This window comes from Nilaparvata lugens, chromosome 12, assembly GCF_014356525.2.
Source record: "Nilaparvata lugens isolate BPH chromosome 12, ASM1435652v1, whole genome shotgun sequence".
In the NCBI taxonomy this organism is placed as follows: domain Eukaryota; kingdom Metazoa; phylum Arthropoda; class Insecta; order Hemiptera; family Delphacidae; genus Nilaparvata; species Nilaparvata lugens.
The window spans coordinates 32398263-32415885 of NC_052515.1; the positions used below are offsets into that span (position 1 = coordinate 32398263).

A 17623-nucleotide genomic window follows, 5' to 3' on the forward strand; every position below is an offset into this window, starting at 1 on the left:
TATCAATTACCCTCCACAGAAGGCATTGACAGGATTGGCAACGGGATTGATAGGAACTCACTATAGTGTTCTATCAATAATAACTTTTTAATTTGGTCTATGCATTACAGTTCTAAAACCAATTTAAATTAAAGGTTTGTTTCACAGCTAAAACAAACTACAGCTCTTTATACTAACTATCACCATCACGCCATGGTCATATTTCTAACATTAACCGATTAAAACTGGATTCCCACATATATCAGCTTCAGTGAACGTCCGGTTCAATGAAAATATAATTCTATCGCTGGGTTACAAAAATCCCTGTTAAATTTTAATCATGATTAAATGCAACGAGAACCAATCAGAAAAGCCTTCTTTCCAAAAAAGTATTATGTGATTGGTTATATCATGCCATTTAATCACAATCAGAATTTAACAGTCTTTTGTGCAACCGAGCTTATAAGTTTTGATGTTACTATTCATACACCGGGCTGAATGAGAATAGTCCCATTAGAAGTAGAAATTATAATATCTTCACTGTACCGATCCACAGTGTGATTTTAAAGCTGGGTTTACACCAAAGTTATTAACAAAATGTTAATAACTTAATCCTTATAGATTCTATTAGATTGAACGGAACTTGACAAACACATATGTTCATCATGTGTATGATAAGTTATGTTCAATCTAATAGAATCTATAGGGATTAAGTTATTAACATTTTGTTAAAAGCTTTGGTGTAAACGCAGCTTCTGTATAAAAAAACTAATTTGCAATTTTTCAAAGACTGATGACCGAATAAGCCAATAATTATTATAAATACGGCAATCATTTATTATTTTAATGCTGAATAAGAAAAAGCAAAAATTCTATTTCCAGTATAATAATTTTTTCTCATTGCGGATATGATGCCCACATGAGCTTTTTGCTAGGGTGAATTAAGAGATAATGATCAAACGTCCATGCCTATTCGATGGGATTCGAACCCGCGACCAGGTAGCACTACCAGACTGAGTGCCGGTTGCATGTACGTCGGTTAAATTTTAATCGTGATTAATTCCACGAGAAGCCGTCCTTTCAAAAAAAGCCTTCTCTGATTGGTTCTTGTAATAATATTACAATCTTCCGATAATATTTGAAGAGGGCACAGGGGAAAAACGATCAAAGTCACTAAATCTTGTCCTCTTCTTCTTCTTCATCTTCATCTTCTCCTTCTTCTTCTTCTTCTTCTTCTTCTTCTTCTTCTTCTTCTTCTTCTTCTGCTTCTGCTTCTGCTTCTGCTTCTGCTTCTGCTTCTGCTTCTGCTTCTGCTTCTGCTTCTGCTTCTGCTTCTGCTTCTGCTTCTGCTTCTGCTTCTGCTTCTGCTTCTGCTTCTGCTTCTGCTTCTGCTTCTTCTTCTTCTTCTTCTTCTTCTTCTTCTTCTTCTTCTTCTTCTTCTTCTTCTTCTTCTTCTTCTTCTTCTCCTTCTCCTTCTCCTTCTAAGCTGAGAATAGGTTCGTTTTCCTCTGTGCCCTTCATTTGAATTTCAATATTAATTTTAAATTGATACAATCATATTAATTATACTCACTATAATATACTGTATTATGAGTAGAAATATAGTCTTTCGATTTTAATTTTAATCATGTCATTGGAATACAATCTATATTATTTTATCTGACTTGATAGTATAACAATCATTTCAAAGGTAGGCCTACATTACCTACCTATCAAACATTCTCAATCGTCTAAAATAATCCACTTGAACTGCAATTGTTTTTAATAATAAAACAATTAGCAACTCACTCCACGTCCCAGGTAACGTGATCTTGTGCACGTGGTTAGAATAAAATTGAAACAATTGCAGAGCAAGTTCAGGTTTACCCTTCCTTCGGCAATAATTACTTGTAAGCCTACCTACTGGTGACCAGGAACAAAAAACCGTCTCTGACGTATCTTCAAGCTTGTTGTCTTGTTCATGCCTCTTCCACATTTTTTTCACTTTCAACTTTCCTCTCAAAAAATAATAGTTCAATACTTTACCAGTAGTACTTCTAACTCAGAAACTGTACATTTTTTACAAACAGTAACTTATTATGTCACTCACTTTTTCAGTATAGTGTAGACCTGTGTTAAAAACTATCTAGAGTTTCAATAGAGTGTAATCCTGTGTTAAAATATTATCTAGTATGTCTCAGAACTGATACTTTTTTCAATATTTCTGTATTGTTTTATCTAGTACAATCAAGTACTGTTTTATCTGATGTAATTGTGTAAATTGAAAAATATTATGTATTGTATTCTCAAATTAATGATCTTTTACGATTTTCATCAACTATCAAACGAAAATCCAAATTAAATAACTTTCTTGAAGTTCTGACACTGTGTTACTTGTAACACAAGTAACAAGTTACAAGTAACACAGTGTCAGAACTTTAACAAAGTTATTATATATAGTGTTTAGTCATGGAAAGCAACTTCAATTCCAAATAAAATGCTGTAATTTTTGAATATAGTAGCGCTTATCGAATTTCCATCTAGCTGTTTACCCTGTTGTCAATATTTGCAGTACCGTAGTAGAAGTCTTCGGGGTGAATTACAGCATTTAATTTGGATTTTCGTTTAATAATAATAATTAATTCATTAGAATTTGAATAATTGCGATATCTCAGTAATTTCTATCTATAGATTTTCATCAACATTATTTTATTTCCAATATATTTCACAACATAATAAGAGGCCTCTATATCTTGCTTTTATATTGCTAATATATTTATTTATTTATTTGTGGACAGAATCACAAATCATATGAATATGATTAGGAAGGAACAACAGGCTTGGCCCAAATCTATTCCATTCCCAAATTTTGATAAATATTAATAAAATGTCCAAAAAATAGGTTATGTTTCATTCACTGTAAAACAATCAAGTTCAATTTTCGTCCAAAAATATATAAAAGCTAAAAATTTTGAATTTAGAGAAATTATATTATTGTTAAATAAAATATTTTAATGAGACTACTTCGATTGTTTAATTATTATAGAAATATCACTAGTACCCTTTTTATACTTCTTTACATAAACACAAATAGTTTCGAAGAATCGTGCCATTTTCAAGAGCCAATATTATAAAATCTTGATACAGCAGTAACTGATCCAAGTACCTCTAAAAATAACTCTGACATTGTATAAAATTATGATTAGCCTCTAACAGTATTATTGATATTTTATCTAATATCATATCGGAGAGGAAAATGTGATAAATTTGATTGCTGTTTTGCTTTCTCATTTACATTGCGTGTTGCTCTAGAAAATTTCAATTAATATGTATGTCAATTTTATGAATACATTTCAATAAAGTGAATACATTTAGTGACTACCGTACTAACACATGCAGAAGCAATCTTTATTTTGTATTTTAATACCGTATCACAAAATTTGAACAAAAAAAACAAAAAACTTGAATCAAACACAAAAAAATTAAGCAAGAAATTGAGAAATTGAAATAATTTGTGATTTTTTACTCTTTTTATGGTTCTCAATAATCATTTGTATTTACCAGAAGATGTGAGAAATAAGCTAAAAGATAACATAAATAAGATTACTGTAAGAGTGGAATAATGAAAGATAAATGAGCTTCCCAATTTCTTCTTTATCAATCTTCTATCTATCATCTATGCGATAATATCCTCTTAAAGATGTACAATACATTAAGTAAAGTTTATTAATTGAAAAGCTTCAAAGTTATTAATAAATTAAAGCTATAGATTGATAAAGAACATTCAGTTCCAGGAATGTGAATCAATAAAGAGGTTTACACCTCCATGAAACTATGTTTGAAGTAAATTATTTACATGATGAATGACTTGGCATCCAACATTGAAGATGAATGTACTAGGTACTTGTTAATAAAACAAAATAAAACTTGTAGCACCCTTTATTTATTAGTGCTACAAGTTTTATTTTGTTTTATTAATTTAAAAGCAGCCCATTTCAATAAGTGTTTTAGGTACTTGTTATATGTATGTTTGAATATTTAGACTGATCACAACCTATGTGAAGCTATTGAAAAAGAAAAGATAGACATAATTTTTGACTGGTGTGAAGCCAATAATCTAGCTCTTAATTTAGACAAGACACAAAACTTATCTGTTTATACAGCAACTTAAGTACAGTGCACACAGTAAAATTTTTGGGTATATCTATTCAGAGTAATTTGGAGTGGAACCATCATGTAGAGTACACTATTCCAAAAGTTACCAAAGGTATTTTACGTTAAGAAAGTTAAAGGAAATAGTATCTTTGAAAATATTATTAAATGTTTATTATAGTTATGTTCATTCTCATCTTTTTTATGGCACTCTATTATGGGGGAATGGCAGCCATTTCTCAATCTTTATTTGTATTACAAAAAAGAGCTCTTAGAACAATTTGTAATGTGCCTCCTTTAACTCATTGTAAACCGTTGTTCATTAGATTGGAAGTCATGAGCTTACCTAGTATTTTTATGTTTAATTGTCTGCTTTTTGTGAAGTCAAATCTAAATTTATTCTCAACTCATGACAACATTCATTCTTATAACACATCGAATCTGAGGAATGAGTACTGCTCTTACCGTACAAATCCAGCCATACGAGTTTTAAGGCTTTTTCAATAAAGTTTTATAACCATTTACCATTAAATGTTCGAGGTTTGACGCTCAGGGAATTTAAACTAAGAATTTTTTTTATAAAAATTGTTTTTATAGTGTAGATGAATATTTCAATGTTAACATGGAGGCTATCTAGATTTTTAGGTAATTGCTTATGTTGTAATGATCTCTAATATAGTTTGCAATATTGACGTGGCCGATACAAATTATTGTAAAGTGTTTGTCTGTGGCAATAAATTGATTTGATTTGAATTCTTCTGTAATTATTGATTTGTTCCATATCAATGTTCTTGATTAATCACTCATATTTGATTAACTCGCGTCTTTTCATTGCCTTATTATAATTATTCATATTTGGGAAAATTAAAGCATCAAAATTTAAAAATAGCTCCTAGAACAGTGTGCTACAAAAGCTTATATTTTGTCACCGTATTAAATAGAACCACACTTTAAATTGTCAGGACAACTCATTTTTAAAAATTGAGAAACTAGTTTTGGTTGTCATTATATTAATCTTTAGTGAACCTTTAAAACATTACAGAATGTTTGCTACCCTTTACTACTACTATTATACTCATCCTTCACTCTCAGTGCCGGTTGCACAAAAGCCAGTTAAATTTTAACCGTGATTAACTTCACGAGAATCAATCAGAGAAGCCGTCTTCTCAAAAACGTCTTCTCTGATTGGTTCTCGTGAAGTTAATCACGGTTAAAATATAACCGGCTTTTGTGCAACCGTGCCTCACTCTATTAAAACCCGAAAACCAGAATAGCAGTTCAGCAGAAGATGATAGAAATAGAGACAGTAGATAGATGAAAAACAGTCTCAAGAACTCTACCTTAGTCTTAAGAATACATTCATGTTTGGAATTTTCTAATTAATTGTGATTGATTTAATTTAACTTTGATGTATTTTTTTAAATTTAGAAATGATTTTTGTGTGTTTTTGAATTGTAAATTGAGTGTGTAATTGATGAATGTTAATTGACACATAACCTAGCTACATTTGGACTGTTGTATAAATTAAAATATATTGGAACCGTTTTGGGCTTAGAAGCCTGTCGTACTTTTCTGTAAGTTGTGTAATTCTGAATGACATTTGTAAAAAAGCTGCTCCTATTACATAAAATAGTTTTTGCAGTGAAAGAACTTCATAATATGACGTATAGACTGACGTTTGTTGGATTATCATCACTGTATTTCAGGGATGAAAAACAAAACGGGGAATACGTTTTTCAGTTTAGATAAAAATGATCTCATTCTGAAGCCTTCTTTGGAAAGTCCTACACGATGCCTCATCAATTGCATCCCCTCTTGCATGCAACACAACGCATGCCACACTCATATAGCCTACATTGTCAACCACCACAACAATATAACAAAACAGGAAGGCAACAGCATACTTCTGGCATTCATCACGTGTGCATTCATAGATGTTACATTTTTACTGCTACAAACATCTATTGTCTCTCGATCAATCTGGTTATCCTCGGAAAGGGACAGATTGAGGCATTGTTCAAAACTAGTAAAAGTGCAATCGCACTTCTATCTACTCCAAGCTGCATTTTGATTCAGTTGCATTTTGCAATCAGTGAGTGGCGAGTGTTCTAGTGCACTTCTCATCATAAACTGTTAGTTTTGTTAGTAATTTTCAGCATATTTTAGCACTTCTTAGCACTGAGGGAAATATGTCACTACTGCCCACAATTCAATTTTTCACAGTTGCGTGTCTTTTCCTGGGCAAAATCGGCAGTTGCGATTCGAATACCAATACAAGTCTCTATAGTTTTGACAATAGCTTTGAGCCTTTGACAGACTTTTTCTTCTTTCCGCCGTTTTCTGATAACATAACCGATGCCAAGTGTAAGCTGCACAGTCGGATTTACCAACAAGAGTTGAGGAAGTTCACCTTATGGGCTGTGAAAAGTGAGTATATTTTTCAAATTCTATTCTATAATAATTACATAGAATTGTATTTGTTTTCTTTCATCTTATACTTTTAAAATCTTTAAAGTGTAATATTTATTTTTACCCTCTTTCACACACAGGCTTTGCCTTTGTGGAGAGTTTTCATGAAGCTCTTTAAAATATAATGTTGTATTTTCTGTAGCTACGATATAATAGCAATTAGATTTAGTTATAATGATTAATTTTTCGGAAATCAATATAAATAAAATCCAATCAAGTATTCATGAAATGAATACAAAATTCTATATATTTTCTTAATTAAGCCCCGCACACACACATCTATTTTTGTTCGTACGATATTTTGCCGTCCTTATAAATTCTATCAGATTGAACGGAACTTGACAATCATCATCTGTTTTGAAATCATCTGTTTAATCTAATAGCCTATATATTGATATTGGAACGTCCGTTTTGAAAATATTTTCTAATTGACTATATATAGTCAACTTCATAATCTAGAAAAAAGGCGAGAGCAAATTTTTCTGTCCAATTACGATATTTGGCAGAAATAGCTGAAAACTGGAAAATGAGCCGAAAATACGAGGTTTTTGGGCCACTCTGTATCTAGCACAAGGAAATTTTGCATGAAGAAATTGGTTCTGGACTTCTCTCATGTACCCAAATAACATATTAAAAAATCAGAACTATAATATAAATGGAGATATAATATTAACTTTGTTGTAGTTCAGACACTGTGTTACTTGTAAATATTTGAAAAAACACTTACTTTTGTTGGAGTATTGAGGAATGCATTTCACTCCTGAAGAGAAGCTTCATCAGTGACTTCATCATTGGCTGATGAAGCTCCTCTTCAGGAGTGGAATGCATTCCTTAATACTCCAAGAAAAGTGAGTGTTTTTTCAAATATTTACAAGTAACACAGTGTCTGAACTATAACAAAGTTATTATATAGTGTTTCGTCATGGAAAGCAACATCAATACAATATTAGCTCTAATTCCACAAAAAAAAATGTACGGTAATGAAAAAGCAGTCATGTTTCGACACCAAAATGGTGTCCAAATCATCCACGCAGTGAAAATATCCATGTTATTCATAACACTATTATTTATTCGTAAATCTGTTATATTTTATGAATAAACTAATTTGAATTTGACATCTTCAGTATTAAAAATTTATTTTTTCAAATTGATTTCTCACACTGAAGATGACATTGGTGATATCGAAACATGTATGTAGTCTTTTTAGAATAATTTGTGATAGACAATATTCTCTAGTATTTTCATTAGGGAAAAGTATCTCGCCTTTATACAGTATCAGAAATATAAATGTGTATCGATTGTATCTCATATCTAATATTAGTGTCGTATCTTATATTTAAAGTATTATTGATCCACAATAATATTCTCTCAACAATAAAAGTTTTAAGTCTGAATTAAATATATATTTCAATAAATATTTATTGAATAATTCTGTTGAAGCCTGTCGTACTTTTCTGTAAGTTGTGTAATTCTGAATGACATTTGTAAAAAAGCTGCTCCTATACATAAAATAGTTTTTGCAGTGAAAGAACTTCATAATATGACGTATAGACTGACGTTTGTTGGATTATCATCACTGTATTTCAGGGATGAAAAACAAAACGTGGAATACGTTTTTCAGTTTAGATAAAAATGATCTCATTCTGAAGCCTTCTTTGGAAAGTCCTACACGATGCCTCATCAATTGCATCCCCTCTTGCATGCAACACAACGCATGCCAAACTCATATAGCCTACATTGTCAACCACCACAACAATATAACAAAACAGGAAGGCAACAGCATACTTCTGGCATTCATCACGTGTGCATTCATAGATGTTACATTTTTACTGCTACAAACATCTATTGTCTCTCGATCAATCTGGTTATCCTCGGAAAGGGACACATTAAGGCATTGTTCAAAACTAGTAAAAGTGCAATCGCACTTCTATCTACTCCAAGCTGCATTTTGATTCAGTTGCATTTTGCAATCAGTGAGTGGCGAGTGTTCTAGTGCACTTCTCATCATAGACTGTTAGTTTTGTTAGTAATTTTCAGCATATTTTAGCACTTCTTAGCACTGAGGGAAATATGTCACTACTGCCCACAATTCAATTTTTCACAGTTGCGTGTCTTTTCCTGGGCAAAATCGGCAGTTGCGATTCGAATACCAATACAAGTCTCTATAGTTTTGACAATAGCTTTGAGCCTTTGACAGACTTTTTCTTCTTTCCGCCGTTTTCTGATAACATAACCGATGCCAAGTGTAAGCTGCACAGTCGGATTTACCAACAAGAGTTGAGGAAGTTCACCTTATGGGCTGTGAAAAGTGAGTATATTTTTCAAATTCTATTCTATAATAATTACATAGAATGTATTTGTTTTCTTTCATCTTATACTTTTAAAATCTTTAAAGTGTATATTTATTTTACCCTCTTTCACACACAGGCTTTGCCTTTGTGGAGAGTTTTCATGAAGCTCTTTAAAATATAATGTTGTATTTTCTGTAGCTACGATATAATAGCAATTAGATTTAGTTATAATGATTAATTTTTCGGAAATCAATATAAATAAAATCCAATCAAGTATTCATGAAATGAATACAAAATTCTATATATTTTCTTAATTAAGCCCCGCACACACACATCTATTTTTGTTCGTACGATATTTTGCCGTCCTTATAAATTCTATCAGATTGAACGGAACTTGACAATCATCATCTGTTGAAATCATCTGTTTAATCTAATAGCCTATATATTGATATTGGAACGTCCGTTTTGAAAATATTTTCTAATTGACTATATATAGTCAACTTCATAATCTAGAAAAAGGCGAGAGCAAATTTTTCTGTCCAATTACGATATTTGGCAGAAATAGCTGAAAACTGGAAAATGAGCCGAAAATACGAGGTTTTTGGGCCACTCTGTATCTAGCACAAGGAAATTTGCATGAAGAAATTGGTTCTGGACTTCTCTCATGTACCCAAATAACATATTAAAAAATCAGAACTATAATATAAATGGAGATATAATATTAACTTTGTTGTAGTTCAGACACTGTGTTACTTGTAAATATTTGAAAAAACACTTACTTTTGTTGGAGTATTGAGGAATGCATTTCACTCCTGAAGAGAAGCTTCATCAGTGACTTCATCATTGGCTGATGAAGCTCCTCTTCAGGAGTGGAATGCATTCCTTAATACTCCAAGAAAAGTGAGTGTTTTTTCAAATATTTACAAGTAACACAGTGTCTGAACTATAACAAAGTTATTATATAGTGTTTCGTCATGGAAAGCAACATCAATACAATATTAGCTCTAATTCCACAAAAAAAATGTACGGTAATGAAAAAGCAGTCATGTTTCGACACCAAAATGGTGTCCAAATCATCCACGCAGTGAAAATATTCTATTAATATGCAATTATAATGGCGAGCTAAAAACTTATGTATTTATAGTAAATTTATTGACGATTGTCGCATATATATTTTATCTAAATTCAAATAGATTTTTATAGTTTCTCAAATCATTTTCTAAGTATACTATAAAGAAGTTTTCAATTATGCTTTTCAGGATCAATTTAGGCATTACTTGCAATAATTGAGAGATTGGATTGGATTTTTATTTATGTATGTTACAATATTTATTTGCTTATATATACTAATTTACATTAAATGACGAAATGCTAGTTATTCACGACGAATTCATAAAGTACCGTATGAATAATTAATCAATGAGAATGAATATAGAATGCAATTAGAATAACGATAATATAATAATGTGATGTAACTTCATAAATCGGCGGTGTTTCAACAAATAATTGTCGATTCTCTAAGAAGGATATAAAATATCCGCCCCATTAACACACGACCGGGTTGTGTTGAATTAGAGCTGGTGGGAATTATAGCTCGAAGTAATGCTCAAAAAAGAAACTCTACTTAATAAGTTAAAAACTAGTTCATTCGAATCTTAGAGTTATGGGATGAATGAATGAATGAAATTAAAATAAGTAATAGTGAATACAATATTGCATTAATAATTAAAATTAGATAAATGGAACAAATGTGTTGGGCTGGTAGGCAGCAACTCTCCATGCCTCTCTGTCATCCGCCATCCTTTTCAGGTCTCTGTAGTTGGCACATCTCACATCCTTCTTCAGTTGTTCTATGTACTCCAGTCTTGGCCTTCCTTCCCCCAGTCATTCCCTCCATTATTATCGATTCACAATAATATTCTCTCAACAATTAAAGTTTTAAAACTGAATTAAATATATATTTTAATAAATATTTATTGAATAATTCTGTTCAAGTGTTTGACTCATCCACCAAGTTCCCGACGGGCATTCTGTCGGGATCCCACTACGACTTCGGCAACTTCGACGAGTGCTTGCAAGTGCAAGCGCAACTTGACGGCGAACTTATCTCGGGCAAGTACTGCTTAGCTAAGTTGGCCTTCTCTCCGGCCGATCAAGCACACCTTGAGATATTCGACAAAACACCTTCACTGCTGCAATACTCTTTCAACGAATCTGCCTGGCAGACTATCAAGGTATTTTCCCAGCAAATTCATTTATTTTCTCTTCAATGATACAAATATGTTTGAATAATAGTAACAAAAATACAGAGAAAGAATATTCTTTACATGGTCTATGCGAATAAGAGTCAGAATCGATTTATATTTCCCTAGCAAATAACAGTTTTAGGTGGTTTGGAACTCACATAAATCTCTAGTTCAATTATTCACCTCGTCAACATTAAACTCATCTTCTCAAAAATTTCAAAGGCTTATTTGGGCATCAAAAAATAAATAAAATTCTAATATTACACTTCCAAATTTTGTAGCACACAATTTCTAGAATGTGATAATGTAATAAATTGATTCAAATATAATTATTGAACTTCCACATTTTGTAGCAAACAATCTCCATAATTTCATAAGAAATATCTATTTTATCACCTGAAGATTCAATATTAAGTGAAGAAAAAAAGGCATTCAATTGGTCAATTATTACAGAATGTTTAGTCAATATGGTAGTTGAAATTGATGTTTAAAAAATGAAATCGAATATGATAGGAAATAGGAAGTAAGTGGATTATAGATCTGAAATAATACTGTCTTCAATTAAATATTCCATCATGAAATAAGTTTGACGTGATGGACCCAAGACAGCTTTACTCCAAGGAGATACTATGCAGATTACACAAGAACCCAACAACATTTCAAACCAGAAACCACAACCACAACACCACATACAGGAATCTTCTCATCACCAGTGTTGCAAGGAAGGCACTATACCAGAGACATTTCAATCATTTAGCACCAAAATTATATAATCTACTTCCTGCAAACTTTAAACAGATTAATCACCCTAGAAAGTTCAAAACAATAGTACACAATTGGTTGATGAGCAAAGGAAGTCAGAACATAGAAAACATTATTTCAAACAACAACTAACCACCTAATGACTTACTAAACACTAACTAATTAATAATACGCACAAAAAAAAACAAAACCTACTCTAGACCATTGTACGCCATAGTGAAGTAGGTCAATTTCCACGCAGATAAAACTAAACAAGTAGGAGGACACATTATAAGAATTTTTTGTAACTAACTATTGTATGTAATTTTAATTTTTCTAATATTTTGTGTAATTGATGTTGTAGTTTTAGTTTTTTTGGAAAATAAACATTTATTTTTTTATTTCATTATTGATCTCTCATCTCCTTATCGTCGGTGAATAATATTAAGAAATATAATAATATACATCAAGCTTGATAGCTTGAATGCTACCAACCCCAATACATGTCTCATGTACATCTCTTCTAGGCCCTATTGCTGATTGTACAATTTTCCATTTATTTTACCTTCTATTAATCACCTATCAAACTAAACTCTAGTGCTCTAGATTAATTTTCTATTTATTCTACCTTATATTAGGCACCTATCAAACTAAACCCTAGTATTCTAGATTCATCTTAAGTTTATTTTTCTTCTTATACACTTCAACTCACCTATATCTTATACTGTACCTTCTATCTATTCATCCTCTATTTATTTTACCTACTATAAACCACCCATCAAACTAAACTTCAGTGTTCTGAATTAATCTTTCATTTATTAATGAACGCTAAATGATAAACTACAGCGTTGCCAAAATTATTGTCTACGTTTAGTCTACTCTCTTCAACGCCATGATCATATCACCCCAGCCCACATTGCTACTTCAACATTGAAGTTTCCCGATCAAAGGCTTTTTCGAATAGTCAAGCTTGTTAGAGATATCTTGAAATATGGTAATCCGAACTATTCTTAAAATTATTTCAAATTTGTCTCTGAAGGTAGGAGGATAGATGCTTCACATACTAGAACCGGGGAAAGTACTTTAAGGATAGGTACCCAATTATCGAACTACCATTTTCACAAAATCCTTTCTTGTTAGTGCCTGTCGTGCATGGAATGCACCTCCCGTTACTATCAGGTCCATCGAGAGCCGAGCGAGCTTCATCTTGACTTTGAGAAAACATCTTTTGGAACAAATGACTGAAACTGTTCAGCCCTAGAACGATAACATGACATTTTTCCTTCATCCATCCCATCAACATAAACCATTATAGAGTCAATTGTATATAAACTCATATTGTTTAGATTATCCACTGCATTACTGCTGTATATTGCTGAATATTGATTACACTTATCCACCATTAGTCTACTCCATTTCAATAATTTTATTTTATAACATAATTACATCACTTTAGTAATCATGTAATTTGTTCTTAAATTTTCATATTATTATATTAAAACTACCTTAAAAAAGTTTATTTATGAACAAATCTTTAGTCGTATAAATGGAATTAACGTTTTTGGTAGAGAGTTACTGGGAAGGATAATTTTAATATTCTTTCCAAAGAATGGACATTGATATGTACAAAGCTCCGCCAATTTATGTAGATGTACGGTATCACAATATTGTCTTGTATAGTTATTCCAAATAGCTTTTTTTGTATAATTGAACAGTTCAATAATTATTTTCTTAGTTTACGTTATGTTAATTCATCTAAAACTTTGCTGTATTGTAAGCTATTGTATAAGTGTATACAATACAGTATATACTGTAATCTGCATAAATAAAGTAATCAATCAATCAATTCATCTTTTTTTATCTACTATTCATTTTACCGTCTATCAATCACTTATCATACTAAACCCCAGTGCTCAAAATCCATCTTGTATTTATTTAATTTAATTATTAATCTTTCATCTACTCTACCTTTTATTCATTTATTTTCTATCTATTTCAGATTCTGTAAATCACATAATCAAACTAAAATCTAGTGCTCTAGATTCATCCTCAATTTATTTAAAATCTTAATCAATATACCTTATTATATAATGAAAAATGAAATGAAATGAAAAAGAAATGTGAGATATGCATATTCATTCAAATACATTGAAAATTTTGGATCTATGCTTGATTATGCTTTGAAGAAGGAACAATTATTGCTTGAATGTGAGAGAACTATGACAGATGAATCTAGAATCTCACATATTGTTGTGGGACTACCAGTTCATATTCAGAATAGATTAGATAAGGAAAATATCGAGACCACAGAAGATCTGATGAATGAGATTCAAAAATATGATTCATTCACAAACTCAAACGGACATAGTCATATAAATAGCCAGAAAAAAGACTCAACCAAGATGGAAGAGATAAGAAGAAAGAAGACTCCTTGTTCTGTATGTAAAGCCTTGGGAAAACCAAATCGCTTTCATCCTGCAGAGATCTGTAGGAATAAAAATAAAACAGTGAATTTCACAACCTGTGAGGAAAATACACTCGATGTTGATAACTCAAAAAACTGAATAAGCCGGCGTGTAAGTTCATTCCATTGATTACAGTTAATGTACTAGTTGATAAAAAGAAGATTGTAAAAGGGGTTTATGACAGTGGCTCAAATATCACTCTAATAAATCAGAAAATTGTTGATGAGCTGAAGACAAAACTTATGAACGACCATAACCTTTTTCGAACTATTAGTGGTGTGAATTTTACAAATCGCCGGGCCAAAATTCCAATGAAAATCAATAAAATTGAAGAAATATTAGATGTATATGTTGTGAAGAACAATAATTTCTCTTATGACTTACTTCTTGGATTGGATGCAATAAAAAATTTCAAATTGATACAGAATGAAAATTTAGAAATTTTACAGAAGGTTGATGACAAAACAGATGTTGAAAGATTGAATTATGAGTCATCTGTCTTCTCTGTAAATATGGAAAGCAATCTGAATTATCTTGATACTGAAAAGAGACAAACAATAACAAGGCTGATTGAAGGTTATGAATCGCTATTTGCAAAACACAAATATGATGTAGGTGAGGTAAAACATGCAGAGGCAGGAATCAAACTTTCAGAAGATAGATATATTATTAAGAAGCCATACAGAACGTGTATCCCAGATAAAAAAGAAATAGAACAACAAATTTCAAAACTTTTAGAGGCAGGATTGATTGAATATTCAACTTCACCATTTGCATCTCCTGTTACACTTGCCTTCAAACGAGAAGAAAAAAAATCACGGCTATGTATTGACTTCCGGGAACTGAACAAAATTGTAATACCAGAGCCACAACCATTCCCAAGAATAGAAGATATAACAGTGAAGGCTGGTAATTGTAAATGGTACACAGTACTTGATGTTAATTCAGCATTCTGGACAATACCAATAAAAAAAGAAGACAGAATGAAAACTGCATTTGTGACCCACGAAGGCCATTATCAATGGTTACGGATACCATTTGGTTTGAAGACCGCGCCTGCAATTTTTCAAAGAATATTGGGTAACACTTTACAAAAAAATAAGTTGACTGATTTTTGTACGGTACTTGCTACATTGATGATATTTTAATATTTTCAAAGACATTTGAGGAACACTTGAAACATATAAACCTCGTACTTGATGCGGTTTATAAAGAAGGGTTCAAGCTGAAATTGGAAAAATGTAACTTTGCAAGGAGTTCAATTAAATATTTGGGACACATAATTGAAAATAACTCAGTCCGTCCACTCACTGACAATCTCAAAGCAATTGAAAATTTCCCACAACCAAAAACCAAGAAGAATGTACGCCAGTTTTTGGGGAAAATAAATTTCTATTATAAATACATAGAGAATGCAGTGAAAGTTCTAGAACCTTTACACAATCTACTGAGGAAGGACATACCTTTTATCTGGTCAGAGACATGTGATAAAGCTTTCCAAAACGTGAAGAAATACTTATGTTCTAGTCCCGTATTACAAATTTATGATTATGAAAAACCAGTATTCATTTTCACCGATGCCAGTGGAGAGGGATTTGGAGCTGTACTGAAACAACCAAAAGAAAATAATGAGCTTCATCCAGTAGCATATTTTTCAAAAAAACTGAGCCCTGCTCAAAAGAAGAAAAAAGCTATTTATCTGGAATGTATGGCTATAAAAGAGACAATTATGTATTGGCAATATTGGTTGATAGGACGGAAGTTTACAGTGATCACAGACCACAAACCATTGGAGAATCTCAGAGTGAAAGCACGAACCGATGAAGAATTGGGAGATCTTGTATACTACCTATCGCAATATGATTTCACATTGATATATAGCCCAGGAAAAGGAAATGTTGAAGCAGATACTTTATCAAGAAATCCAGTTTTAGAGCACTTTGAAGGAAATGAAGACATTTTAACAGTTGTGAATTTGATATCTATACAAGAAATAAAAGACGATCAAGAAAAAAACAAAGAAGCAATAATGAATAATAGGAATGTTGAATATAAAGAGGAAATATTCAACAAATGTATGAAAGGAAACAGAAGAATCTTCCTTTTGTTGAAGGTTATATCGGTGAAGAAATAAATTATTACGATTATTTGAACATTATTACTGATTTTATTTTTACTTTAAAGTCAAACCAATACATTGAACTCAAACGTTTTACTTAAGGCATGTTACACACACTTCACAGAGACAGAGTACAGTACAGAGTCACCAGTGCCTTGCCAATCACACATATTATTATTTAGTCTATTTCATTGTCAAACAACACGCCCCCTCAATGAAATAACCCAAAAAAAATTTATCAATCAAAAAACAAAGTAAGTTATAAGAAAATTAACATAGTTCAAAACATCTTAATTATTAAAAAATATTATTTCTAAACTTGACAAAAACTTCCTTTCCCAAGGGTTTTGTGAAAATGTCAGCAATCTGATCTGAGGATTTTAAATACTCAACTTGAATAACACCTTCAGAAATTTTCTCTCTTACAAAATGATACCTTATATCTACATGTTTCATTTTTTTATGATGCTCAGGATTATGAGCTATTTTGATAGCAGACTGATTGTCTTCAAACAACAAAATACAAGTTTTCTTATTTTTAACAACACAAAAATCAATTAAAATTCCTTTTATCCAACAAGCCTCGCTTGCAGCTTGGCTCAAAGCAACATACTCAGCTTCTGTGCTAGAAAATGAAACACTCTGTTGCTTCTTGGTACACCAAGAAATAGTATTACCAAAAACCTTGAAGCAATAACCTGAGGTTGATCTTCTCTCTAAATCACCACCCCAGTTTGCATCTACTTAGCCTACAATCATATCATCATTCAATTCTCTCTTATATACTAGCTCTAAATCTAAAGTACATTTTACATATCTCAATACACGTTTTAAATTTTTATACAACATTTCACTGGCACAACTTTGGAATCGACTCAAGAAAGATACAGTATAACACAAATCAGGTCTAGATCCTACAACAGCATACATAAGACAACCAATTAGTCTACGAAATTTCTTTTCTATTTCTACAGACTCTGACTTATCTCTAGTCAATAATTCAAAGTTGAAATTTTTATCCATGGGAGTGTCCATTGGCTTACAATCCTGCATGTTGAACTTTTCCAATACATGTTTGAGATACTCCTTCTGACTAATAACAGTTACCCCCTTCTCAATATCTTGTTTGACATTAATTCCCAAGAAATTAGAAACTAAGCCCAAGTCTTTCATCTTGAAATT

General features: G+C 31.6%; 1 protein-coding gene across 2 annotated transcripts in view; it reads left to right on the forward strand.

The window, feature by feature from the left end:
• The first annotated feature begins 6149 nt into the window (after positions 1-6149).
• LOC111052356 (nose resistant to fluoxetine protein 6) overlaps positions 6150-17623 on the forward strand; it is a 50695-nt gene continuing 39221 nt past the window's right edge. Inside the window, exons 1-2 of one of the 2 annotated variants that reach the window (XM_039439371.1) lie at positions 6150-6537; positions 10866-11104. In XM_039439371.1, coding sequence (XP_039295305.1) covers positions 6300-6537; positions 10866-11104 — 477 coding nt within the window. In that variant the 5' untranslated portion in view covers positions 6150-6299. Of the gene's footprint in view, positions 6538-8475; positions 8888-10865; positions 11105-17623 lie in introns of those variants that run through there. The other variant, XM_039439370.1, reaches the window with a different exon arrangement.